General features: G+C 43.2%; 1 protein-coding gene across 1 annotated transcript in view; it reads left to right on the plus strand.

Annotated features, from left to right (window-relative positions):
* NET1 (neuroepithelial cell transforming 1) overlaps nucleotides 1–14367 on the plus strand; it is a 44485-nt gene that overhangs the window by 19551 nt on the left and 10567 nt on the right. The window contains exons 3-4 of the mRNA XM_026868024.1: nucleotides 889–955; nucleotides 6202–6261. Coding sequence (XP_026723825.1) covers nucleotides 889–955; nucleotides 6202–6261 — 127 coding nt within the window. The remainder of the gene's footprint in view (nucleotides 1–888; nucleotides 956–6201; nucleotides 6262–14367) is intronic.

Raw genomic sequence — 14367 nt, forward strand, 5'->3', positions numbered from 1 at the left:
GTGACAGCAAGAGAGAAATCTTCTCCCCATTAGGTGATGCAGCTGGCTGCCTTTGGAATAAAAAAAAAAAAAAAAAAAAAAAAAAAGTGTGTGGCCTGTTTGGGACTAAAATTCTACATGCAAAAAACCCAACGACAGACAAAAATGTTTCTCCATACTATGGCCAGAATAAGCTTTAAAAAATTGTTGCTGGAAACATACCTTAAATCCACCAGACAGTGAAAGTTGGAACATAACTTGTTTGCTTAACTCAGTGCTAGTACAATAAATGACTTGCATAAGGCAATTCGTTTACCATTGTTCAAAGAGCAAGGATTATACAAACGATCTATTGTGTGTAGTGCTTTCTGGTGGTTTAACTTTCTTGGATCGAGAATGACTTAATGAAAGACCACAACTCAATTCCTGGTTGTAATTTTCTGTGAAACTACAAGGCTTCATTGTCAAAGGTGCAGTTTGTTGCTTCCTTTCATTTCAGCTTCATTAACCTCGGAAAATGAGGCCACAATATTATTATTTTTTATTATTATTATTATTATTGTTTTATTCCTCCTCTTGGTCAGATTGGCAGGTTTGTGGTCAAAAAAGAGATTTTCCTCCAGACCAGCCTGCAGGGCCCAGTGGGAGGTTTTTGCCCGCCTCTGCTGCACAGAGCTGGTTATTGTAGTAAACTGGGATTTTTAATCTAACACCTGCACTCGTGGTGGAGGATACTGGCAACTCCTTTTGGTCTCTCCTTCCCAAAGACTCTGCTTCATCACTGTCTTTGCAACTTTTGTGCTAGGAGCTGCAGATGTACGATACCATCAAAGCTGCGGGAAACAGATTTAATCAATTGCTACAGCGACCTGTAATTTATTTACTTTATTCCTTTTTTTCTGCTCACAGGTACCCTCTCAGACGAGGCAGCTCTTTCACGTTTCTGACTCCAGGACCACACTGGGACTTCACTCTGGTGAGTAAAACAACTGATGGGTTCATATTGCAAAAGCATGCAAGCAAAAGCAGGAATACAGAGGCGAAGGTCCCTCTGCCTGGAGGAGAAGGAAAATCAACGCATTCCTCTCTACCTGGCTTTTTGAGCCACTGAGGCTTCTGAGCAGTAGCTGGAGGGTGCTTTTTGCACACAGGGATGAAGAGAAGGCAGGATATCCTGGACACCATGGTTTCTTCATCAACTGATTACTTTCTGATGTGTTTCAGCAGTCCTGCTAACTAAGCCAGCAATGCAACAGATGAGATGTAAAACATGGTGTAGAAGTAAACCTTTTTTCTTTTTTTTTTTTTCTCCTTAAAGGCAAAAATCTGTATTTTATGTGGTATTGAGAAGCTGCCTAGAGCGAGTGCGTGGCGTTGCTGCTGTAAGCCTTGTACTTTCTTCTCTCCATCCTTTAACATACATCCCTTGTGAGGGAAGAGGTTCACATCCAGCCTCTAGATCTAGTAGAGAAAGACAAACCACTATACAGTGGTTCAAAAGACCTACACTGGCTTTTTGTTCTGAATTGCTGCTTCATGAAGTCCGTCCCTCTTCATGCACTGAAGATTGCAAGGAGATTAGTCAGCTGAAGTAGGTGCCCAGTGCTTAGCATGGGGTGTATAGATCTTGTCCTATCTTAAAGCTCATTTTCATGAGCTGCCTAAGCTGATTTGCCCCCCACTGCCCCTAGAAGCAGTGATCCCATCCTCAGCCAGCAAACTGATCTTGCTGAAAAACCTGCCTTACCAAAAAGAAAACAAAGAGTTTTGGATGAGCTGATCCAGCTGACTGCACAAGCTGTATGAATGCCTGTGTCGGCACGAGGAAGGGCGTGAGAACGCGTCTGGAGGTGGGGAAAAGGACAGGACTACCTTTTATGAAGGAAATCCCATCTAAATTCAGCTGGAGCTTCTTGTGAACGCATGCATTCAGACAGGCACTTTGCTGGCTGTGTCTTGAAGGGCAGCCATGTGCAATTTTGAGGCTTCACAAACACTAGTCCGGTGTGGGAGTGGATTAAACAAAATTATAATCGCTTGTAGATTTTGGCTTAATTTTAGAAACTTTCATCTGGTGACTACAGCTACATTAGACATATACATTTAAATATTACAAAGCCATATAAATTATATTCTTTCAAATTATTGTGCTCTAACATCAAAAATTAAGAGTATTTTGATTGAGTTTCAAGTTATTCCTGTTTTTTGCATGGCTTTTTATTTGGCTATACTCATATTCAGTCCAACTCTCAATGACAGTTAGAACATATTGTATGTCATGACAGAAAACCAAAGAAGCTGGTTTTGAAGGACATAATTGCTTATCTGCATCCCTCCATCATGTCCTTCATCACCCTAGTCCACCTCCACTTCTCCCTACAAGCCCAAATAGCTTTGTCTGCAGCTACAGAGAGTGAGCACCCCTGAACTCCAGCCCTTTTCTGGAGATCCAAGCTTTCCTGTGACTAGTTAGAGGTTAGTCTTGGACCAATACATCTAACACTGGAAGAGAAGCAAATACAGGAGGGAAAGAATAATGAAAGAGAGTGCATAGCTGTGCAGTTCAGTTGCCCAGCAGACATACCCTTACTGCATGGCTGGGGACCAGGTGTCTGCTTAGAGGCTTTGCCAATGTAATTAATGCTGACATACATTGACCAGAGTGCTGTATTTTGGCAGCAGCCTGAAGGCAAGCAAGAACTCTCCTTTTCTTGGTGTCATGTCTCATATGCTGGAGTAAGTGTGTCACACAAGGGGGTTTTTTCCCCATGACCACCAAGTACTCATATACCAGTCACAAAGAGCATCTCTTCGTGCCATAGTTTGTGCAGCTGTTTGGCCAAAAGTCTGTAAAATGTACCTGGCCTGAGCCTCAGGGGAAGCGAGTAGCTAAGCCAAAGCGTCCTTCTCATGCCTGCAGGGGTGGGGTGGCTTTAAAGAGAAGGGCTAGTGCGTGTTCTGCATAATTCTAAGAAAAGACTAATGCAGTTTGGGTTAAAACATCCTCTGGTTGGCTTCTGACTGGAAGCAAGGTTACTCATGGTCTGTTTTCCCTCCTTCCTTTTCATTAAGGAGGATTCATTTACGAGAAACAGGCACTTGATCTTTGTTGACTTAACGGTCCTGATGCACATTCCTCACCTGAAGCCTTATTCGTGTTTTATGAACTCAGGTGGGCAATAAGCAGCAAAAACCAGACTGAGCCCTAAAGAACAAAATATCCTGGTTTTAGGCAAAAGCCCTTGGTAGCAGAGAGCAAAACTAGATGACTAGAATTGTTTTCAAATTGAAAACCAGTACTTTCTTAGAAAATGCTCCCGGAGCTTTAATCGGAATCCTTGAAATGTAATTAACATTCATGCTCATGGCATTGTTTAGGTCTTTGTAAAATAAAGGCACAAAATTATTTAGATTTCCCCTCTTGATTAGCATTTTTTATGCTTCTCCTTTACAATACCTCTTTGAGAGCCTAAATCAGGTCTCACAGTTTTTACAGTTTAATAACTTTCGTAGAAGTAACTTTTTCCACATGACTTGAGTTTCGTGAGAAGGTTAACGTATCAGATCTCTGATCGTGACAGTCTGAAAAATGTGAGAAAACAGCACCGTAGCAGTTGCTTTTCTATCATGCGGCTTTAAACACCCAGATTTGAGCAGTTTGAAGAGGCCGTTTTCTTGGAATCTCTTTCTGTTCTGGCACCACACAGGAATGATACAGCTGGCTCTGGAGTGAAATGTCTTAAGTTTTTGTATGAAACTATATTGGGCAAAGGAAATGGGGTCCAGCCAATGCAATACTTATTGCATAAGTCTAGCCAGTTTAAAAACAAAACTTTGGCCTCCCTTTCGTGTCTGGGCTTTGGTCTGGAGCTGTATGTTAAAGATGTTAATATACTTGACTACATAAGGAACGAATAATATTCAGACCAAAAAGGCGTGGTGTCTTTGTCTTTATTGCGAGTTTTCTTCTGTTAAATAGATGCTAATATCCTTGACTTACATATGGGAAAAATAATCTGCAGACCAAAAAGGTGTGGTTATAGCAGTCTTTTATTGCAGGGTTTGATAAATAACCAACCCTGAATATTTTACTAAACCTAAAAACCCAAATGTCTGCATTTGCATGTGTTCTCAAGCCTGCCAAAGGTCTGTTCAAAAAGTATGGAGTGTGCTGGGACATTAATTCAGTGTAAGTGCTATAAATATGCTAGGACATGATGTCTAATGTGAGAATTTTTTCCTCAAGTTAGCAAGTTTATCAGTGAAGGGACTCGCTTAAGTGACAGAGTCAGTATCTTGTCTTTGCAAGTAGAGAGAGAAACAAACAAAAACAAAAAAAACCCCACAAACAACAGAAAAACTGAAATCATTGGGGAACTTTGTACTTGAATTCACTTCTGTAGCTAGTTTGAATTGCTGTGAAAAAAAACACAGCACCCAAACCCAAAATACAAGAAACTAGTGAGTCCAATTCTGTAATATCTCACTATGACATGTGTTAAATGGTAGATTCAGCACAGTGTGGACAGGCACGAACACATTGGAGCGTAAAATTACATCACAGGAAAGGACTAGGAAACTAGAGAACAGGTTTCTGAGAACCCTCCAGGGAAGCTGGACATCCCCTCAAAAGCATCTGATTTTCAAAGGAACCATGGAAACGAGGCTGGCATTTAAAAATAATTTGAATGAATACCTGTATTCAAAGAATTTAAATACACTTACGACGATGACAAACCTTTATTAAAGCTGACACTTTTAAGTTACTTGAATATATTATTAAATTCTAAGAAAACAAGAATTAGTTGCTCCTGACAGAGGGTCAAGCTGCTGGACTGGTAGAGCACAAACCTGAAATTTGCTGAACTGCAGAGTGGACTTGTGGTAGTTGTCCCCTCTGGTGCTGCAGAGGGGGCGTTTTCCTCATTTCACCTAGTTCAATGTCTACTCTGTTAAACAGATAAACAACTCGTAGACCAACATCCAAATACAAAGTAGTTTCTCTTCTTTTCCCTTTGTACTTAATGAAGTGGAAGAGGATGAACTTGACTCATTCTGAAATGTTGAAGGACAAGGGTCAAACTCAGGATGAAAATCAACTACTTGTTTCATGGGTGACCAAACAATTTATGCTCGTGACCCATGTTTTTTCCAGACCAGGTGATCTGCAGGCTGGCACAGTCTTAACAGGATGAGTCCACAGTTGGTTTTCCATTATCTGGGTAATGAAAAAATAATGTTGAAGCCCAGATAGAACAGAAATAGTGGGAGGTATCAGGAAGCTCAGTGCAGATGTCTTTGATCATTGTTCCACCGGCTTGTGCTCTTCTTTGGAAAGGAAAATAGCTGAGAGCTCCCTGGCCAAAGCCTCATCTTTCTTCCACAAAAAAAAAAAAGCTCATTCTTTTAGTCCGTTGCATTCCTAGCAGGGATGCTTCAGCCACAGCTGCCTACTGGCCATGTCCAAAGTAATTAATTAAACAGGCAATCAAAATGCCCTCACATACATTCAGCTGTTTAGAGAACTGTGCAGTAAAAAAATGCCTGATACACAGTAAGAATCCCCTGACTAAAATATATTTGGGTATTAGGGAGTAGCTGAGAAGCGGGAACAACCAACTTAGTGCCAAACTGCTTCATGCTGGCACTGCCTCCAGGGTGAAACCTGTAGATCCCCTCACTCACAGCCCCCTGCCTAAGCCCAGCCATGCTGGTGAGCAAACTTCATAAGATTTAAGCATGGCATCTTCTGGTGTCCCCTAGAGACCTCAGATCCTAATGCTGACCAAGTCTGACCTAACTCTTTCAAAAAGACCAACTTTATTGCTGGATTGTTGACCTCGGAAACCACAAAAAATGTTTCATTTAACTAAATGAATCTGAAATCATTTCACAGTTGTAACCGCTGAATTCTGCCCTGCTACTGAGATTTCCTACTTAAGACTTTAATCACAACCACAATTATGGGAGTGCAGAGAAACAAGCTTATAGGCATATAATTTACAGGTATCAATCAGGTGACAAACCTCATGAAACAGCATAAACATGTTCGGCATTTGTTTTCAACCTTTAGTTTTTTGAGTAGTTATAGTTAGTTGGGGGTGTAAAGAAAGAAAATGTCTCTAGTCTGCTTTATAAAAACTAGAGCCTTCTGTCTGAACACAAATGGAGTGTATAGATTTATATAGCTATATAGAGTTATAACTATTTCATTTCTTACAGAAGAGGAAGCGCCGAGACAAAGACGATGATGTAGCCAGTCTTTGCAGCCTTGACTTTAAGGTAATCAAACCACATTGCTCCATAATATTGTGCAATCATCTACTTTGTCGACTATAGTGGCTTCTACTGGGGAATGATGTATTTTCTGTGTTTGCATTTCACCATCAACAGTTTAGAGACGTGTACAGCTGTGTTTGCTCTTGCATACACCTCTGGGGTGGGCTGAGTCCTGCTAGTGATATCCATAACACTCTCTGATCTCCTGTTTTAATCATTTCAATCCTAGATCTGCCACGGTTTGAATGTTGTGTGAAATAAATGCGTGTAACCCGTGCTTTGCAAGAACATAAGCATTTTCAAGTGTTGGGAAGCAAAACTCTGCAACACCCCTTCAAAGGTTGCTTTTGTTTGACTTTAGTTAGTGCTGTTCATTGTATTGCAAACAAGCTGGACTGGCTGGGTGGTAAATTGTTCTTCAAGCTATGGATTAAACTGACTTAGAAAAATGAGGTTGGGGAGGTGCCAAGTTGCATCTCTTTTTCAGGGACTACCCAAGCCTGGTTTTCTGAAAGAGAAACTGCTTCCCACTGTCCATTCCCCCTGAAGATCTTGCTGTCAGCCTCTTCTCTAAAGAGGGAAACGAAGAGAAATAGGGTTTTTCCTAGGAAGGTAGCTATTGAGCTGAGAGTTAACTAAGTGGGTTTTACAGTTTATTAGACTGGGATTAAAAGTAATTTGTTAGTGGGGAATTTCCTGTTTGACCTAATGACCAGTGCATCCTCTGTTGTTGTCACTTACTTTGCATTTGTGCATTATTTATTAGCCTCACTTAACCTGGCTACTGCTGGATGCTTTCCATGACCGATTGTCCTTTCCAACAGGCTGACTCTGGGCTTTGACCTCTCTAGACTAGATCTCCTCTTCCAGATAAGACCACCCCTGTAATTTCCCAGTAGGGGAGGGAAAAGAGCAAAAAAGATTATCCGAAGAGGGCTATGACACAGCAGTGCCCATGCCTCTGAACTGACTGTGTTTTGGGCTTGTTTTGTTTCTGAGGTCTTTCTGGTTTTCTGATGCAGATGGGAGGGCAATGGCTAGGAAATCTGCCCTCGGGGAAAAGGATTTTCTTTTTTTTTTTTTTTCTTTTCAATTGAACTACCTTTTTATGTGTGGCACAAAATTGCATGAATTAAGAGTTTCTCCCACAAAGCAATCACTTCAAGGTGAAACTAAAATATCAACAGTAATTTGTGTACTCACGTTTTAAGAGTTTTAACAGAAATCTCCCAAGGAAAAAGGGAAATCCCTAGGCTAATACAGTCAAAGTTCAGGCTGCAGCTTTTGTTTAACCTGACTTTTTAACTTGTCTTTTGAAAGGGTCAAACTTTCCTGGGTATTTGAGAGTTTGAGGCACACCCATCAAATATACTCCAGTATTCTTGTTAAAATACATTAACAGTACTGATTGGATTGTAAATTTCAGGCTTTTTGATACCAACTCTCGAGGTTATTAAAAGTCTCAAAAGCATCACAGTCAACTGTTTATAGTCAGATTTTCAAAACACATCACCAGGACTTCTGAGTCTCCTGTAGTACAGGTTATACTTTGCTCTGTCTAGATTTGATGAGGGTGAACCAACAGGCTAAAATATGGCTCCATCAGACACAAATATATCTATTTCACTGATGAAATAAGGTCACAAGAGAAGATCAAGATAACTTAGTTTACATGTAAGTCAGACCATACATTGTTTATCCCCATCTTACAGATGGGAACTGATTTTTCAGAGTTGGTCTCTCTAAAGTGTTTAACTCCACAGCATAACTGTTATTTCAGCTCCACTATCTCCCCCAGCAAATATAGCTCAGCTGACAAGCTGCTGTTTTGTCACCATACTTGTAATAACGGAGGAGTTTTGCCAGCATGCTGCATTTACACTCCTACTAGACATAATCATGCTGACAAAACTGCCATATAGATGGTGAAGGGCTGCTTTGGAGCAGGGAGTTGTGTCCTAGTATCCTAGAATTGGCACCCAACTCAATGTATGTTTTTAAAAATAAAGGCAGGGGGAAGGGATTATTTAGCTGGGATGTGTACCTGTCTCTCTGAAAAGATTGAGCAGTCCTTTAAGGATGTTTAAACCTCACATAGTGTTGTTCTGCATACCAGGAAGACAGTATGCGAAATGGCAGGGGAGCTCAGCCCAGCCCAGACAGACTGAAACACCCTGGCTTCTCTTGTTTATTTGGGCTTGTTAACCTCTTCCTTGCTATCCAGAGTCCTGCTCAAAAATAAATCAGATCTGGTAGGTCTTTTAAGCTTCTAATTTGACATACAGCCTAAAACCCTCCAAACATTACCAAAATACGAGTGGGAAGTTACAACCTGAGACCATAGTTACAGCATCCACTTCCTTCAGCACTGAGCCACCGCTTCTCTTGTGCCAAAACACCCTCCTTTTAGGAGAAAGAAGATATTTTCTCCCCAGATCATGTCTGGAGCAATGCTACAATGTGGGGTGTTAACTGACTGGTTAAGACAAAAGGGAGAGTGAGTTGCAGTGCTGGGACAGACACAAGAAATCGAGGGCAGGAATTTATTAAGCAGATCTTTGTTTAAAAACTGAGCGTTATTTTTGCGTTTCAGGTAGGTTTATGGTCAATTTTTTGTGGTCACATATGAAACGGTTCCGTATTACCCCCACAGTTATGTAAGGTGTTGGATGATTCATGGGAGGAAGCAGTGCTGTGTTTTTTGAAGGTGTGTATATCTTGATGTTTGTTAGCAACTAGATAAATACTTTTCAGTGGATGACAGGGAACAGACGGATGCGGTGGTGTATTTTACCTGAGGCAAAATGAAGCTAGGCTGAGTAATGTAAAAGAATCACATCTTGTCTGGATGGTGTTTTCTGTTGGTTATGGGATGTCCTTGTAAGGCTTTAGGAACAGGGATTTCAGAGAGGAATTGAAGTCTTAGTGAGGACCCTTTTTATGAACCACCCTGCTGTGTCCTTCTCAAAGCCTTTACTCACCTTTTTGGGATCAGTTCCGTGAATATTGCTCAGCCTGGATAGGAGGAGTTCAGCCCAAACAAGCCCTAGAGTTGTACTCCTTTTGGCAGCAGAGAGAGACTGTGACGATAAAGCTGACTGTGACAAGCTTTCCAGGGAAGGCAGATAAACACTGATTTTTACTAATTTTTTTTTTAAAAAAAAAAACAAAACGTAAAAAGTGACTTGGAAAAAAGAGGAGGGGGAGAGAATCCCTGTGTGTCTGCATTCTTGTGGTCCAGATCACTTGAAGCCATCAATGAATGTCTTTCCACAGCCAGAGTCCTCACAAGCAGTTTGGCTTCAGGCAGGGATAACACAGCCTGAAGATTATCATTAAATAATGTAAGAAACTGCAGCGGTAACTCCTTCCTTTAGGATATATACCCACAAGCTTTAAAGAAACAACAAAAACAGCCCTTCCCTCCTCCCTCCCCCCTGCCAAAGATACAACTGCTCTAGAGGACTTTTATGGGAATTTTATCGGCGTGTCTGATTCATGCAAGAACGTGCCCATGCATAAGTTACAAATTTGTATTTGGAAATAGACTTTGATCAAAACGAACATCTCTGGCATTGGCTACACCACGCAACTCTGAAAAACAACATTTGGCACGTGAGCAGGTTGGGAGCTGAAGTCAACTGTAGCTTCTCGCTCCATTACTCATGGTTAGGGTAGATGTTGTGTTTAATAATATCACGAGATTTGATGGTCCATGTTTTCTGGTGTTGCATTCATATTCATAAGATGGAAATTGCTTTTCTGGCCTGAGCGCACAAACGTTCGCTTCAGAGATGGCTGAAGTAACTCGTTTTCTACAGAGGTCTACAGAATGTCACAGGTTGTGTTTCAGTAAAAATGCGTCTGCGCTGTAGGCTGGGTTGGGGTGGGTTTTTTTGTGTTTGTAACTGTATAATGGCATTGAATGGCAGCTAATTATAGTGACCTCCCACCATCCAAAATAAATGCTGGATTCCAGACCGGCTCGTAAACTTTTCAGATGATCCAATAGTCTCTTGATGGGTCATAGCCTACTTTTGCTCATTTTCCAGAATACTGCTCTGAATTTGGCTCTGCGTATAAATATCTGGGAGTGGAATGTTAAACACAGCTCATGGACAGTAAACAACTTTGTGTACGGCAGAGGGGATCTGACTGTCCTGGGTCTGTGAACATGTATGGGAGAAGCAGATTGCCTGTGGAGATCTTATTTATTCCAGTCCTCGAGTGTTCTGCATGTTACGCTATATCTAGCACATTAAGAATAGCTGTAAAGTGAGTTAAGGTGGATTTCGCTTCCTAGTAAATAGGATTTCAAAACATACAAGCACAACAATGAAAATGAATATGCTATGAATGTAATGGATGCTCTCGTTTTCCCCGAGACTTCAAGCCGCCAAAGGGATTAAAATGTCGCAGGTTCGTTCTTTGAAGAAATTGAATCCAGATGTCAGGCACATTAGAGGCATCCAGGATCTGTGAAAAGTGGGAAAACTGCCCAATGAGGAATACCCCCCTGCCTCCAGGCTCTGTTAATGCCCCAGCTCAAGTCTTCTCCTCTCCAGTCAGTGGTAGAACTGAGATCTTTTGTCATTGTCTCTTTTCAGCAGCAGCAAACATCCTTCTTGCTGGGCTCAGTATAAAATAAAGCAACCCCAAAGTGTCCTGGCTGATGGTTAGGGCTGTGTAACCTGGCCAGACCTGAACTATGAGGATATTGAGAGTACTGTAACAACTCTTTTCTTCTGATGGTAGGTTGAAAATCACAATCCAGACCTGCTAGGGTGTTATATTAACTGTGTCTGCCTGCTGTTCTCAGGCAAGAGAAGAGCCAGGATCAGGTTGTGAGTGCTGGCCACCCTGGACACAGGTGCTGGAGGACATATTCAGCTGTTGGGGGAGCATTCCTGCATGCCACACTTGGCAACCCCTGGCACTAGCCAGATGTCACGTGTCGCTTAAACAACTGAGTATTTTTAACTGTGAAAAACCTACATCAGTCGGGAATTGTACACCGGAATTTGGATGAGTGTTTCCTTAAGAATTCATTATTTGTTAATCTAAAATTTATTTGATGATGCTTTGGGGCTGAAATAACAAAATGGCATGTCAGTACCCCAGAGAGCATTTTTATTTAGTAGCAGCCTTACCCAGAATAACTTGCAGGAGCAAGGAATGTCGCAGGTATGAGGCTGCCCTGGACTTCAGGCAAACAGCTTCGTGTAACAGCAGAACTCCCTCCTCTGTGGAAATGAAAACCCAAGCTAAAAATAAGAGTAAAACAATGAGGACTGGGTGACGACTCTGTCACTTGAACTCTTCCTGGCTCCCTAATTTGATAGTAGGATAGGAGTCACCAAAGTATTTTGCTCCTAGAAGTGAAAATCCCCATCTGAGTATAGGAGAGGAATGTTATTAATACCCACTGACAGGAGAGCAGGAAGAACTTGTCTGTTATCCATCGCTGAGCGCAGCGACTGGCCAGGCTGCATTCTCATGGCTTCAGAGCCGCCACGGCACGGGCTGATCCCTGCCCAGTGGTCTGGAGGGGCAGGGGAAGGCATGGAGCAGGTTGGGGCCAGGGCAGATGGGTAAGCGGGGACTGGGAAGAGGGAGGGAGTTGGTGTTGGGTAGAAAAATATGTCCTGAATTAGAGGGAAACTGGGATTATGGTGTATAGGGTACAAATCTGTAAATCTGAATTGCTTCTGCCGCATGGGGAACAATCCTTTCTTTTCCCATTTGTTTTGGCTTTCATCAGATGGTTCCCAAGTATCACGGCCTTGTTCAGGATGGTTTGCCCACCGGAGTGGTGTTTGCACTGCAGTGAGCTTTCTGAACTTAAAGGTCATATTGACACTGCCTCTTGCATGTGTCTTAAGTAGAGCAGAGGCAGGTAAGTAACGTGCAGGTATCGTAGCGTGCTCTGAGCCCTCTGTAGAGGGGCTACTGTGGGCCTGGGGGATGGTTATTTTACCTCTGAAGTTCACCTTCCACCCTTGCAGCCTTCAGGCTTCTCCAGATTGGTTGCATGTTGGTCAGTGAGTGCCCATTGCACAGTGTGTGTCTCCACCGCTCGGGCTGGATTTTGCCTCAAAATGGTGCTTGATTGATAACAAATATAGCAGGCATACAGAAATCATCCCATTGCTACAGAAGCAGCTGGGAACCCCTTGTCTTTTTGTTGTTGTTGTTGCTGTTGTTTTAAGGCCTTACTCACCCCTTGCTTTGAACAAAGGGCAGTTGTCCAGGGCATGTAACCCTTTGCCCGTGCCATGCCAGGAGGCAGACAGGGAGCCCCGTTGCATCAGGCCAGAGGTTTGTGTTTCCACAACATGACATCAGCAGGCTGCATCAGCTGGGGCTTGCATCACCATGAATTATTTAGCCTCACAAGGTGTCACACAAAGTCAGGGATCTCCCCGCCGGTGAAGGTGAATCACTTGCTTCCCTGGTGCACAGCATCAGGTCCCTTCCCCGAGGGCTCGGGCAGGAGAAGGTCTATTTAATGCTTACGTCACAGAAAACACTTCATAGGGCACGAAGTGCTTCAGGACGCAGGACATCATGTTCTGATCCAAACAAGAAGCGTTTAAGTGCCATCTTTGTGTGCAATGACTCTGCTTCACGCCTTCCCTCTCGGCTCCTGGTTGTCCCTATTTTTAGGGTTGACTCTGCACAGCCTGTCAACATCTCAGTGAAAAGAGATGCGCTGTCAGGGTCAAGAAGCATTCCTAAATCTTTAGACCGAGTTTAACAAATTTTTGATCTTAGACTGTCAGAGAAATGGGCATGTTTGATGCTCCCCAAATAATGATCAAACTCAGTGGAGGGCTTGCTTGCTCCTCCCCGGAGTCATCATCCCTTTGGTCTTTTGTTGTCTTAAAAATGGATGACTTCACAAATCCCAAAAAGGATTACGCATATCTGAAAGAGTCACAGTCTGTCCTTTCAGTACGGGTATGGAAACGTGCTGGATCCCAAATTTCTAAGAATTCTGCGGTGGACAATCCTAAACGTCCTGGTCTCGCATGAGCTGAGGTTAAACAGGCGCAGATTTGCTGAGAGCAGCTCTCCACGGGAGAGAAGAAAACAAAGTTTAAAAAAAAAAAAAAAAGCCAGGGAGGGGACAGCAGGACTTTCCTCCTGCCCATTACTCTGAAAAATGTCATTGCAAACCCTCAGCCCCTCCCGCAGTAGCCACATGGGAGCTGGGGACCAGCTCAGCAGGGGACCCCCAAATTTTTCTCCTCCAAGAAGCAGGTTGGGTAGCATAGGTAGGCAGCGACGCAGCTGCTCTCCTATCGCCAAATAAATTGTTTATTTTTACCAGCACAAGAGACCTTTTATTTTGGAGATTTGTAGCAGTGCCAGGAATAATATGACTTGAACAAACAAACAAAAAATACAAACCCTTTGCATCTACAGCCGGGCCTGCTGGGACAGGATCCCCTGTTAGAAGAGGGGGAGAGGCTGAGCCCAGCCCCTGGCTAACAGAGCCGTGCCAGCACAACCTTTAAAGCTGAGAGCAGACTTAAAAGCACAGGTCTAGACAAGAATTTTTTTTTTTTTTTTTTTTTTTTTTGAAAAAAAAACAACAGTTCTCGGCAGCAGATGATTTATGCTCCAGTGGCAGCAGCAAGAGCCGCCGTCAGGAGGAGCATGTCCCACCGTCACACTTGAGAGACGGCTGTAGGTGGTGGTGGCAGGCCCCAGCACTGCGAGTGCCAGCAAAGAAAAAGAGGAAAAAAAAAAAAAAAGCATCAAAACATACATTTGGCTTTTCGGTGCAAATAGCGAAAGTCTGGTGCTTTTCAAACCGCTTTCCATCAGAGAGTGTGATGGAACAGCCCGCTCGCCCCTCAGTGGGTGTCTACATCGTGCTGCCGCAAAGTAGAACCTCTCAGGAGTCCTATTTTGGGGGAGTTTAGGAGGAAATAAGGGCCGGGAAAGGGACCCGGGGGTCCTGGTCCCTGCCTGTGGGGCAGGGGGCGGGGCTAGGAGCCAGAGGGCGGGGTTTGGCGCTGTAGGGGGCGTGGTCTTGCCTGTAGCCCCGCCCCCGCCGGTGAGGTTCGGGCGCGGCGCGGCGGCGGGCGCAGAGCGGGGATG

Source organism: Athene cunicularia (assembly GCF_003259725.1).
Source record: "Athene cunicularia isolate RWA chromosome 1 unlocalized genomic scaffold, athCun1 chr1_part2, whole genome shotgun sequence".
NCBI classification, from domain to species: Eukaryota; Metazoa; Chordata; class Aves; order Strigiformes; family Strigidae; genus Athene; species Athene cunicularia.